The 13,939-nt window shown below is 35.4% G+C and overlaps 1 protein-coding gene and 1 pseudogene across 3 annotated transcripts; one reads left to right on the top strand and one right to left on the bottom strand.

Moving 5' to 3' along the window:
- Window positions 1–5,909: 5,909 nt before the first annotated feature.
- LOC119642088 (60S ribosomal protein L35a) lies at window positions 5,910–7,233 on the bottom strand. Of its 3 annotated transcripts, none has more exons than XM_038041063.1 (4): window positions 7,132–7,233; window positions 6,664–6,888; window positions 6,384–6,611; window positions 5,910–6,028 (listed from the first exon to the last, which is right to left on the bottom strand). In XM_038041063.1, exons 2-4 carry the CDS (start codon window positions 6,880–6,882, stop codon window positions 6,005–6,007), a joined length of 471 nt encoding a protein of 156 aa, XP_037896991.1. In that variant the 5' UTR covers window positions 6,883–6,888; window positions 7,132–7,233; the 3' UTR covers window positions 5,910–6,004. The 3 variants fall into 3 exon arrangements, with proteins under 3 accessions (XP_037896991.1, XP_037896993.1, XP_037896992.1); XM_038041065.1 differs by having other exon boundaries at window positions 6,393–6,611; XM_038041064.1 differs by lacking the exon at window positions 7,132–7,233 and adding an exon at window positions 7,017–7,109.
- Window positions 7,234–8,848: 1,615 nt separating this feature from the next.
- On the top strand, window positions 8,849–12,855 carry LOC119642074 (annotated as a pseudogene).
- The last annotated feature ends 1,084 nt before the right edge of the window (window positions 12,856–13,939 follow it).

Below are 13,939 nucleotides of genomic sequence, written 5' to 3'. Positions count from 1 at the left end.
TATTATCAAAATTGGGGTAGATATCATATTAGGCGATAAGAAGCTGGCAACGGATTACGATATCAAGGTGGTTGGTGCGTTTTACTTGCGCTATATGGCAATTATGGCTCGACGCAAACCAGGAGACTTAGATAGCATGGCACTGTCTATTCTTAAGCTTAAGAAAGGTTATGGTTTCGATTATTACTGCGAGGCCAAAGAGTTACAGAAAAAGAAAATCTATTACGCTGCTAGTAAGGCTTATGCATGTGTGGAGATTTTTAAAAGCTTAGCGTTTGAACTAGACCCAGTGTAACTACACATTGAATTATTATATAGGGATATATATGCTTTAATCATTTACATAATTTTTAGTGATTTGCACCAATTTCCTAATGGAAATTTAAGCAAATCCCTATTTAGGCTAAATATATCTGAATTCTTGGATTTGCTTTTCGGGGAATGGCGAAAAACTACTGTTTAATACTCAACCGTACTCCAATCTTTGGAGGTATACTGTCCAAGTGATAAATGCTTGCATGTGTGAAGGCAGTTAATGGATAATTAGATGCATTTTTCAACCCTGATTTCTCTTCGTGGTTATTCGCAGCGACGCATCGACTTTTTACTTGTCGTGATGTAATATTCTTATGTCCTTCGCTTAAGTGATCTATCCGATATTGAAATGTATAGCAAACTGAAAAAGATATCGCTTGCTCGCTGCAGCTGTGCCCGGGTAACTACAAATTCTGCGCAAATACAATATTAAAATTTTAATGCTCGAACCCATTTCTCGTGTGTACAAAAATTTGATTTTAAGTTTTTAAAAACTCAAGAGGCCGCCAAGACATTAGTAAATGAACAAGCATTAGAAGAAAATAGCAATACTGCAGGTGTCGGATAATTTTAACAGTTGTTACGACGTACAACCTGAGATTAAGCAAAAGGAATTGGAAATTGTATTAAGTAAAATTACGGTGCCGTCAAAAAATTTCAAGCTGAGCCCGGAAGTTTAAAGAAATTAGAAAAATTATTGCGTGACCACTTTTGGTCGAAATATTGTCCTCCCTCTTATAGTCATGAAGCTATGCTGCTCTGGTCAAAAGGTGATTAAGAGTGTAATATATAAGAGAATGAAATATATATTTTTTAATTTTAATAATTATCGATAGACTGCGAAGAACCGATTTACAGGTGCGGGTCTGCTACATACTGCAAATGAAGCAGAACGAAAACTATCAAGTGCAATATTTGCAAGCGGTAAACTCTCCTTGAAAGATCATTGAAAGTTGTTTTCTAATATTTAACTTATCTCAGCAGAGACTTTGCGCTTATTAATTTGATATTGAATTGATGTCAATAAATTTATGCATTTTCCTTTTAGTATGTATAGTACCTATTGCTAAACAAATTAAAAGTATGTATGATTTGAAAATAATTTGCAATTATGTTATATGTAAACTGACACACATATATAGCTCTGTATACGTAAAGAGACAGAACATCTGCCAGAAAGATGAAAATTTTCTCATAATCTAAAGAAACTTGTTACATAAATTAATAAGAATTTAAGTCGAAATCATTTATGCAAAGCGCTACTACTAATCAAGCAGTTTAAAGATACTCATGTAATCCACTCGCTCTTTGGCTAACCAATGTAAAGATTTAAAAAATAATAGAACTGTGAACAAGGCAAAAAAACGAGCATTGTAATCATCACGAAATACGGTGAATGCCAAACAAATTTCGGTCAGTGCATACCAAAAGCCTTCTAATAAGTGCTCAAATACGGCGGCATTTAATGTTCCCAAAAATATCTATTGAACATATTGAATATGAATAGGTAATAAATAAAAATTTAATATGAAAAACAAAAAAAGGAAAAACAAAGCTCTTCCTTGCGCAATAACTTTCCAAACATGAAAACAATTGCAAAAAATTATATATGTTACGGGCATGGAGGCATTCGATTTTGTAATGTACGCAACGGCCGGATATAATTGTTTTTCTTGATACGAAACATTTCCAATGACCGCACTGGTCAGCATTAAACATATGGTAGAAACCAAGACTTGCATGTTATTATCGTGGTGGTTATCTGATCAAAAAAATTAGGTACAATTACTCCACCATTCACGTAGACAATAAGACATTGCAACAGTAACTTGGAACAACATCGTGTAAACGTTTTAAACTAAATGAGGTGGATAAATGCACGGTTACACTAAGTTATGGTCATATCATCAGATTGAGCTTACTGAGCAGTGATGCGGTTTCCATATCAGATGGCATTCATAAATCAGGGAATCATTTACCATGTCACAGATTTCAAGGCGACCTTTTTTTTTTCTTTATTAAAGTTAAGGCAGGTTTGCTATTAAAAACAACCGCGAAGTTTTTAATGCCGCCTGACCTGGCCAAACAAACGGACTGTAGAAAACTGAACACAGCTATCCCACAATACTGAATTTGCCTAGTAATTCCAAGGATGCTTGAACAAAGAAAAGTTGGATATATATTGTAAAATTATTATTATATAGATAAGATCTTACTTTCCGCTGATATAATTGCAGAGTTTCTTTTAGTACTAACAATACACTAGATAAAGATCAATTTTTTACTAGCGTTGAGTGTAGTTCCAGACTGGAATAGAATGGACTTTGCTAAAGATGGGGCTGAATTTTCTATACCAAATTATATAACTGGTGGAGATTTGAAGTTGAAGAAGATCCTCTAGAAAAGAGAATATCTGAAAATCATTACTTTCATCAGTTTCTTCGCTGTTAGAAGGTAAACCCTCTCAGAAACATTTAACCGACCTGAATTGAATCCTAGAACGGGTAAAGGCATCGAGGGGGAGTAACCGGTGCAGCCTTTTAGTACTACTTTCTGAAGAGTCTTTATTTTTGAATATGTAGTCGGGAAAGTTGCATGTTGTGGCATGGGCATATAAAATTTTTGATTGGGCTAAGGATTTGCAAACAAGCTTAACTTTATTTAAGGAAAGCCTAGTTAGGAAATAGGTCATAAATTAGGGTAGCGTCAATAACCTCCTGGAGCAATTTAAGCGATTTTTTGTTCACCTATATTTCATTAACAGAAATATTAATAACCTCCTTGTACCCTATTGCAAAATAGATAGCATTTGTTTTTTTGGGATTGAAGCACATGTTCAAATCAGCCAAACTTCATAAAAAACAGGTTGGCTTTAGCAATCAGATTAGCAACTGCTTGGTCGAAAAACTTTTGAGCCGAGATTATCCAAAATTGTTGGCACATATGTATGCTCTGTAATCTTGAAGACGATGTAAACTAAGTGTATATAGATTGAAAAAGATGAAGTCTCGAAAGTTGGCGTACAGCAAAACCCCTGCCAAATCAAAACCCATGAATAGAATATGAATAGGGAAGAAATTTAAGGTTCAAAGTCCTAAATGTAGTGATATTTCAAAATCTCTCCAAATTTTTCCAACTTTCTTTAGACCATCACAATCGCGAGCTTCGGCAGTAATAAGTGCACTCGGTAGCTTAATTACACACAGAGTTTGCCTAATTTTGAAATGGTTAACAATGGTTAAGAATAGTTAACTTTGACTTACTTGATGAAACAACAACGTAAAGGGATAGAAGGGTAACAGAATTTATAGAAGAACGAAATAAGAGAACATTTGAATATATAATAAAATAGTGCAATAATTGAATTATGGATAAATACAATATGTACAGCTTTTTACTTATAATACTCAAGAAAACAAAGGTTCTTCATGTAACGATATATAAAGAGTACTTTATATTTATGCTTAACATCGAGTATCACTCAGCCAAAGAGCGATCGTGCCATTTTTGTATTTCGTAACGTCGACTTCGAACCCTAGGCTTTCATAAGTAATTTTACTACATACTAAAACTAAGCCAAGAAAAGCGATTACACTTAACAACAAGCAAGAAAGTTTGTTCGGCGGTGGCCAAATTTCAAATACCCATCACTACGTTCTTCGAATTCTACTCTTCAATTTATTTTAGTTGTTACCCATATCGTTGGTATTACCAAGAAGAAATTAATCGAGGTGTCTACCATATCCATTTTAAAATTAAACCATTTTTGGGCATATTTGCATTTGACGAGTATACAAAATGGTTTTAAACATTCCGTCATGTTTCCTTTATAATAAATTCGCATGAAATTTCAAAAAAATAAAATAAATAAAATTTAATCAATTATAATTTTGCGTGGACATGGCCAATTTTTTCCGTTTTTACGCATAAAGAGTAGAATCTTTGGTAAAGTAAATACGAAAAATTTCAATCTTCTAACTTTTCCAAATCATAAATGTTTTATAAGAAAAGCCGGGTTGCTTTCGGTTTATGGTCCACTGCGTGCTTCTATTCTTACAGATTTGGGCCATTTTCAATACCAACCTGCGTGCAGAAACTTTCAATGTTGCTATCAAATTTCAACTTGATATCTTCATTTTTGCGACAAGAAGTGTCTACAGCACACCACACAAATGGACAGATGTGTCCAAATCAACTCAGAATTTCACGCTGACTAAGAATATATGCGCTTTATAGCGTTTTCGCGGCATCCTTTTCAGTGTTACATATATTATGAAAAGAAAGCAAAATGAGTATACCCCCATCTTATAGTGGTGGGTACAAAAAGAGTTAACAGAAATGAAAAGCAGTTGCGTTGAAGGAAATTTTTTAATAAATCAACATCAATCAAATATATACTAGTATCCAAATCAGTAATTATAACCTTCGTCACATCAACCACAAAGCGAACACCATATTCACATTCTTTCGACTTAGCACAAGATGTTGCTGATAGTAAAGTAAAACTGTAAAAATGTTTAGCAAATTCTTTGCAAATAGCCAGGAGTATATAGAAAATTATAATATACATGTGATCAACACATTATTCGTTGTTGTTACGAGAGTATTACGACTCTATTTCCGGGTCCTTTTTCATTTGATATTGCGAAAGCAACCTCGTTTATGCCCACATTAATCGATATACGCTTTCGATGCGCAAAAGACGAAGCAGGAAAGGAACTTCGGGTGTTCAAAAACTTCCATTTGCCCTTTGTATAACAGAAGAGGTGAGAAATATTAGGCTATAGATCATCAAGAGTTCCGCCAATCTTAGCAGTCTTTACCAACTAAATCCGCCGCCAATCATTAGTCAACCAGTATTATGCACATTTTAAAAAAAATTAAAAAAAAAAAAAACGTGGCGGACATATAACACGCAAAATTGACAACATACTAATCAAATACATAATACTAATTATATATCAAATGTAACCCCTACTTTGCTCAAACAAAAAACTCTGTGTTTACATTGGAACTTTTTTACACATCTCAGCGAGTTTTTGGTTAATTGGCTGAACAGAAAAACTTTTAGATTTGAATTATTAGTTTAATTTGAAATTGTTTATTTCGTTTCCTAAACTCCGCTGATTTTCGAAGACGCTTTGTCAGCTTAATGAGCTTTTTAAAGCAAAACTGCCGGATGATTTTGATAAAATCACGTCGCTTATTTTAAACCTCAGGGTGACGAACTCTTGTTCTTAAGCGTGAAGAATAATGGGTAAGATTTGAAGAGATATCCAATATGGAATGTATTGCCTAAATGTACCAAGCAAACTAACGTCAAAAGTAATGTTTCAACTGTTGTCTTTGGCTCCAGCGTGATAAAAACTGACTTTAGTAATGGTTTTGAGCGAATAAACTTATTTGTATTTTATATATTATCTAACCAAATCAAATAAGGCACTAAATTTGCTTTTTAACACTGATGCTGCGTTTTATTAAACTTCAATCCCTTGCGTTGATCTTAACTATATGCCATTACACTTACATAAATGTTGAAACTCTTTCCTCAAGGAAAGCTTTCCACCTTTTCAGTAACTTAAATAAATCCAAAATTTAAATTTGTGCTTTTTGTATTAAAAACCGCAATTTTTATTATTTATCATATTACACCATGGGATCACACACAGCCAAGTTTGTTGAACGCAACTTAGATTCTGGATGGATACAGCATCTAGAGATAAATAGAAGATGAGCTAGGGTTAAACATCAACATGTGTTAATAGCAGCTACGGTATTCTAAAACATTACTAGAAATGCTAATTTTGCCAACCCATTAAGAGATTAAATATCACATTTGCAATTTATTAAATATTTAGCAAAGATACCCCAAGACATCAAGCTTCAACTGTACTCAAGATTACGGGAGGAGAGCTTAAAATATCCTAACATAGATTTCGAATCTACACTCCACAGACATGGAATTATAAAGTTCATAATGTAACAAAATTAAGCAGGGAGGCTACCAAACCGTGATTTACATCAGGGTAAAATTTTCGTTCCCCAATTTGCGATACTCAGACACTTACGATACGTACTCGATGGCCCATAGCATGACCTGGTAAGTTTCTCCTAAAACGAGCTCGCACAGCACCGCTATTTCCGTGTAAACGTGTCACTTTACCCCAAACAGCACGGATTCTAGTCTTACGTTCTGGATGCTGAGGGACACACTTCTTAGTCTCTGCTTTATATACATAAACGCAACGTTTGCCGACGTAGAATATACCATGTTCCTTGCGGCGACAACCCTCAACCTGGAAGAATTTTAAATAGCATAGAAATGAACGAACGAAGAAGCAAACTAACCTTCAGAATAGCTTGAGTTTCATGTTGATTTCTTAAACCACGTTTATAGCCAGTGAAAACTGCCTTAGCAAATAAACGACCGTGCCGTTTGTATTTGGCAGTTGATTTAACGTCCGTAGCCTTTTCTATTTTAGCTGGTTTGGCAGCTTTGGATGTCTTAGAAACTTTGGTTGCTTTTGCAGTAGGGATAGCGGCAGGAGTAGCTTGAGTATCAGCCATATTTTACTAAAACATTTAAAGAAAAAGTTATTGTAAACAGTACATTTCTTGCTCTTATTAAACATTTTATGTTGGTTAAATTTTATCCGAAAGCATCTTCCGTGAGATGGCAATAAATCCTTTTAAAATTTTACATTTTCCTTGTTTAGATATCTTCATTGCATTCTGAATTTATATTTCAGTTAAGTCCCCGCAATTAACTAGTACTTTTAAGAAATTACATTGATATCACGAAATCTACATACATACCGGAAACTTGATAAATGGCAAAAGAAAGACAGAATGATTTAATTGCCAAATTAGGCTGTCAAAACCTACTATTGTCAAAAAGGCGGCTCGTACGCAGAATCGAAATGGTTCATGCAATCAGAGAAACAACATGGAATTGATGAAAATTACTTGTCGAAAATACGAATTGAAAAGCGTAGGCTACTAAATACAATGAATGCATTTGCAACTCAAATGTCTAAATATGATTTGATCGTACGTGTTCATATTTAGTTGAACATAATTCTTGCATTCGGTTGCTGAAATATAATTCATATAAAAGAGATATTTTGCAAATGCATTGTGTGAAGTGCTTAAATTTCGTTTCCATTTTAAGTAAAATATGAAACTAAAAAAGCGGATGACGTTTGAAACGAAACGATCGAATTGGGGAGAATGAATAATAGGGGTTTACATCAGTTGCTTTCAATAGTTCGAAAGAAGTCATTAAAGATATAATGAGAAACAGATGAATGGGATTGAGACGAAATCATTTTTAGTTTTTATAAGGTGTGCTGGATGCATTAAATAAATTATAAATCAACAGATAACGCCTTCGGCATCTTAACGGATTTCATTTGACACATGCACTCTTTCCGAACGCTTGGGAAGATCTCTGAATTTCGCGGATTAAGTTACTTTTAAATAATTTTTCCCCCATATCAGAGATTTTAAGGTCACAAAAAAAATTTGTATGTTTTACAAGTTTTCAGGGATTTAATATGGCCAAGAAGTTTGAAGACAATACATTTGTGGTTATATTATTTGTTTGTTGTTGTTTGTAAAAAATATTTTATTCGATTTATTATATAAATTTTAGCTAATAAATGGAATCTGATCCGCCTGAGTGGCCGAAGGCCAAGAATCTCGACTAGCAAGTCAATGGTCGTGGGTTCGAATTTCAAGTGCGGTAGAGTTTTTAATAAAAGCCGATAGCCTTAGATGCTAGTGCTTTTAAGAGTTTAGTCTTAGAATTTATTTCTCTGGCGAAATTGATAATAATAATAAATTGGAATCTCGGGTTATAACAGTGTAAACACAAATCCATTTGTTAACTTTTCTACCGAAGATATATTCAAATATGAATCAGGCGAAATAATCGGATCAATTGATGCTTAAACAGGTTCACAAAGGACGTATACTCATGTTGCTAATACGGTCGGTTTTTACAACATAATCGATCGTTCGCTATGTAATTGTTTTGGTTAGCGTATTGATATGCAAATCTTCTCTCTGCTTTGCTAGAAAGACATGCAGACCTCAATAACTTCGTCCACGCATTTAAATGTCTACGGTTTTTCACACCTCCATTGAAGACATCGTACAACAATAACGGCGCTTCGCTTTTCGATTTCATTACTATTATTAGAGTCGTATGAATTTTTAAATCATTTCTTGACAATATCCAAGAAATATGAAAACGTGTATCTCTTATCTTACATTAGGTTGTCAGCAAGTCAATTTGGCATTGTGTGCTAAATTTTCCAATAAGAACTCTTAGGACTTCTCAGACTTTTTAACGTAAACGAAGAAATTGGTTGATCAAACCGGATGGTTTAATACATTATAGAACGAAGACAGTAAAGTGTCAATATTTCTAGCAGACAAATCAAGTGAGACTTACGCAGTAAAATATTAATTTTGTTAAAATCTTAATATATATTGGACAAAGTTGGATTTTCCATGTTAGAGTAGTTCAATGGATGATCATGCCTGTAATAAAAGGCAATGCAAATTGCTGAATAATACCAATCCTCAGGTAAACTATAAGTTGAACAGCGATCGAATAATTCATTAAAAACCAGAATAGGTCCATCAGATGTTAAAAGGGGTCATAGAGTCAAAATTACCGCCAAAGTCACCGCAAATTGAATTCCTCCAAAGCTACAACTATTTCAGTAGGTTTAGACTTTTCGGCCACGTCACATATGAGGGCAGTGTGTTTCTTATAAGTAGAGATATCCGCATTTGTGGAAATATAGGAGCAAGTTACATATAAATGTATACTAGGAATTTTCGCCTGAATGGCAATGAATGCAACGTTTAGAGAAATAGGACATTCAGGAATAGGACGGAACTGCAGCAGATATGATAATTAAGACATCACCACCAGTGCGATCCAATCCATCTTTTCTGAAAACTTAGAAAGAATTGTGAGAAAGTTCCGGCGAATATTTTTCAGGCTTTAATCAGGTTTCAGTGAAAGCTAAACGAATAAACTCCGTGCCCACTGCATTTAGGAAAGTAGATCGAATTTTTGAGTTTAGGCCCCTACTTGGTTTGAAGAAACAGTTAGATTTTTGAGTGTGGAAGAACCACCAAATAAATATTACGAAGCCGATGTCGAGGAATGAATTTCTTAATTAAAGATCAACCAGGCCAGAATGGTTTATTTAACAGAATTCCCAGGTTTTCAATCGGAACTAAAACCTCAAAAGAAGGGATAGCTCTACACACATCAAGTTAACGGATGAGCATTTTGCAGCAATGCCTAACCCTTGGAGCCTTTAAATAATGTTTGAATTCATTGATTGTGAACTAAGGCTGTTTAGTTTTTATCCAAGCTTTCTTTTCACGTAATTCTTTTTTGTCGTACTCCATAGAAAATTCCGCAAAAATTCGATAAAAACTATGTAGAATTCATCCAAAGTGGAAGCTTGACTTCACTTTCATAATTAATGCAAACGATAGCGTGATTTTTGCTTGATTGGCATCACTTAGAAAGTTCTATAGAATTGAAGCCATTCAATAGAGAATTACGAAGCTACCCTACATTAAGCAACCGCTCTTTTCTTTCTATTTGAGTCAAGCACAGCTACAATTGTCCTGACGCACATAGTACAAGGAAGAGAAAGGAAAACCGCTAATCAGATTTCATCAGATTTCATAAAATGATAAGATGAGATAAAAAGCAGCTGGAGCTGCTTTAGTTTGACCAGTCTATTTTGTGCTTTTAAAACTTTCATTGGGCAGAGTCATTCTTACATTTTCGATCTTTCAGCACGAAGAAGGACTGCAAACAACCACCTCACCTACACGAATCAGTTGCACATAGCCCATCGTAACTCAACGTCAAAACTACTCGCTCCGCCAATTACTTCACCACTTCCTTTTTTGTGCGTCTCCTTTTTACCGGGCGAAACGAAAATCACTGAAAAACTGAAGCCTAAGAAGAAACAACGTAGAGTAAACTGTTAATATATTGATTTAACATAATACCTTTTATCCCTCTTCTGACGCTTCACCGATCTTTTAAGCCGCAATCTTATGAAATTGGTTAATTCTACATCTATTTCCAAAAGAAAAGGTTTTTGTTTAAATGTCTTAATGAAAAATTAATTTTTTTTAGGCCTTCCTTTGCTGCAAAATATATACAAATCAACGGGTGGTATAAACCTATTTCACTCAACTTAGCAAGCCTTCTTTTGACTCAGAGATAATAAAGACTGTATATAAACAGCAAACATTTGTAAACGGAGTTAGATATAACGTGCCCCTATATATTACAAAGCGTTAGTGTACAAGTACGAAGTAGCTTGGAAGTAGCTTACCGTCTAACAATGCAGATTATACATAAATCAAAACAACGTATAAGAGGGGATTTTGTAACGGAGCAGTCGCTGCCTGGAGGAAACAAAAATGAATAAGCAATCCAGGAATTCTTCGTTGACCACACGGGTAAACAAAAGGACCGCAGTTATCCAGTAAAAGTGTAATCTGCATCGTAGTATATCGCAATAATGGCTAAAACACAACTTTTGTAAGAGCTCTTCTCTTTCCAGACCTGAACCGCTGACAATATTTACGGATCTGCTGTGACCTTTTTGCTTCGCCTTTATGATAATGGGACGAGAGCTGGCAAATTTAAACCGTATATTGCCGCCAATATTCAATTTTAAATTGACGGTGGCTGCCCTAACACTAAAGCCGTGCCATAACATAATGCGACTAACATTCCGAAGTTTCTCTTCCAAATCTTTCGCTGTTATCTGGTAGTCAGCATAAGTGAGATTTGCAAAACTTTTGCCAGTGACTGCAGTTGAAGTAATAGAAGCAGCATCGCCCGAGCTACTGCCTGCGTTGTGTTGAATGTAATCGCTGAATATGTGCAAGCCATTAAAATGAGCAGTAAATTTTTCCTTGGATATAAATTTCTTTGAAGGCCTATATCATGTAAGAAAATCGAAGAAATATCTTTCAATTTTCATAAGGCCGCATTTACTGTACACATAGTTGCAAGGAGCACTCATAAATACTTATGACGGGACTCAATGCGGCGATTTTTTTCCCCCAATTTTATTTTGAATTATGTTTGTATTTCTCCACTCCGTTTCAGTGAACTTTTCAACGAGTTCCGCTTGCATATAAGGAGTTTCTGCTGAAATTGGCAATTACCTTGACAAAGGATGAATTGTTTCAAAGATCGAAAAATATTATGCGCCTTTAGTGAAAAAAAAACAAAAACAAAAAACAAGCTCGAACGTTTCACAGGTTAGTGTTATTCTCATCAATGTACACAAACCTATCTCTCTGAAGCTCTTTAATCATTTGATTTGCCTCCGTTGTAGAAAAAAGTGAAAACAGCAATCTTTGGTACAAAAAATTTAAAAGAGGTTTTTCAGTTGGGCCAGTTTCGCTTTTGTTGTGGGAAGTCGTCGAAACCACCGTGCAACAAGGAGCCGGCCAACCAACGTAAATCCGAACCACCGGCAATTACTATTATACAATCGCCTACAACTACATCCCGGCAGGATATTCATGCCACGCATCACTAATTACATCAACCGCAACAACAGCAGCGAAATTGACTAACTACGAGTGGTTCAAATGTTTCAGTGGTTTCGCAAGAAAATGCCTTTCTCGAGATGAATAGAAACAGTAGAAGTGGGTAAGTAGAGGTAAGCCAGGCACAAGTTTACTTCAACATTATGAAAAAAGCTTTATAATCTTATGTAATTGTGATAATCACGGATACGTATCATGTTCCGAAAGCAGCTACGACTCGGAAGCTTGCACTTGCACGTCTGGTGACCGATGTTATTGCAGTCTACGTGCAAAACAAATCAATAATTATTTGCGTCGAAAAACCGATCGGAAGCATTCTAAGAATTCGGAAAAAAATAAACTTAAAAATAATAACAACAAACGTAGTTCTTATATTTCCTGTAAATCGGACGAAAAATGTTACTGCTAGATGGTAGAGGAGGAAGATCAAAACGAGAGCGGCGAGGAAGACTCGGGAAATTTTCCCTCAGATACCACCTGGTGTGACACATAGTTGCGAAAGAGCCAGTACTGCAAGCAAACTGAATGGAAGTACATCCTCAAACGTATAGAAGAGAATGTCAAACGGTTGCAAAATATTTCAAAAACTGGGTTTGGGCTGCGAGCTTTTTAATATTAATGCAAATACAAAATCGGTGGAGCCACAAGAGGCATTAAGTGTTAAGAAAAGTGTTGAGGTGGCCGCTATCTTTGGCGATGTGAACTTAGCCAAGCAACTAATATTTAAGGCGTAAGGGAAATATGAACTCAAAGGATAGGCAGTTGTCGCTCGCGATCGGTAGCAACATGCAAATTGTTAAATTAATTTGATCACTCTCGCAAAATTCGTCGCAAAAGTCGTGCAGTGCCGACGACTTGTTGAGTAAATTGCCATACATTGAAAAGAATATTGCTCCTGCAGCGTCAGTACATAGCATATGACCAACGCACTCAGTAAATTTCTTTGGGTTGGGTGATGACCAAAAAAGAAAGAGGGAGCAGAAAATCAAAGTAGTAGTTATGCAAATAAGTTCGGCCTTGTGTCCTGCTGTAGAGATGAAGGGTTATTATACAGCCGAGGTAAGTAGCGCGCTACGGCCTTGTTGTCTCTAGAATTTCCGCGTGACATTTCCATAGCCAAATATTGCAAAACAGCTCCTTTTAAGACAACGCCAAAGGTGTCTTCACTCAAACCATTTTGGGTTTGAGTGCTCTTAAAGTTCAGCCATTTTATAAATATAATTTACATCAAATTTTGTTTTTTGCATTTTCCAAAATTCTACCTTAATCTTCTTGAGCGCATAAAAATCAGCTAAAAAATCGATGACGTCATTAATATACTGGCGTAAGCATCCGGCTGCGTTTGTCGTAAGGCGCATTCAGCCACAACCGAGCACCAGTACCGGAAGTTTTCCGCAGCGTCCGCAAGCGCCGTCTGTTATATATCGAATAAAGAAACTAACGTTCTTTTTTTTTTTTGGTATGTTGAACAGAGATGGACTAAGCCAATAGATTTGTGGCTTATATGTCCAAATAATAAACTGTTGTAATTTTTAGTCACGATTATGTATAAACCGTAACAAAAAAATAAGAGCGGCCGTAATAACTGGAGTGAGCATGTTAAATGAAATTGTGTGTGTGTGTGTGTAAGTGTGCTTGTTGAGTTCTTGAAAGTCAGCCAGTGTTGCAAATTTTGGCTGAAAACGAAAAGGAATGTCATGGAAATTGAAAACGATTGAACGCAAAAAAAAAGGAAAAAAAGGAAAGAGGAGGAAAAAGAAAAATTCTAGAAGGATAAATTGGCTTTTCTAATAAAGCAAGTTAGTTCCCCGAGATGACGTACACTTTTTGCTGCAAAGAGATCGAGGAGACAGCCATATAACTTGAAGAAGCTAAAGGAATCTCTAATGCCATCAAGCGTGTGACATCTGAAGATTAGATGCTCAGCATACTCAACAACATTGCAAACTTCACAAACATCACATGGTATAGCGCGAATCATTTTTAAATAAACTTTGTCATAAGT

Source organism: Glossina fuscipes, unplaced genomic scaffold, assembly GCF_014805625.2.
Source record: "Glossina fuscipes isolate IAEA_lab_2018 unplaced genomic scaffold, Yale_Gfus_2 213, whole genome shotgun sequence".
Lineage (NCBI taxonomy): Eukaryota > Metazoa > Arthropoda > Insecta > Diptera > Glossinidae > Glossina > Glossina fuscipes.
This window is presented reverse-complemented; position numbering and strand designations above follow the sequence as displayed.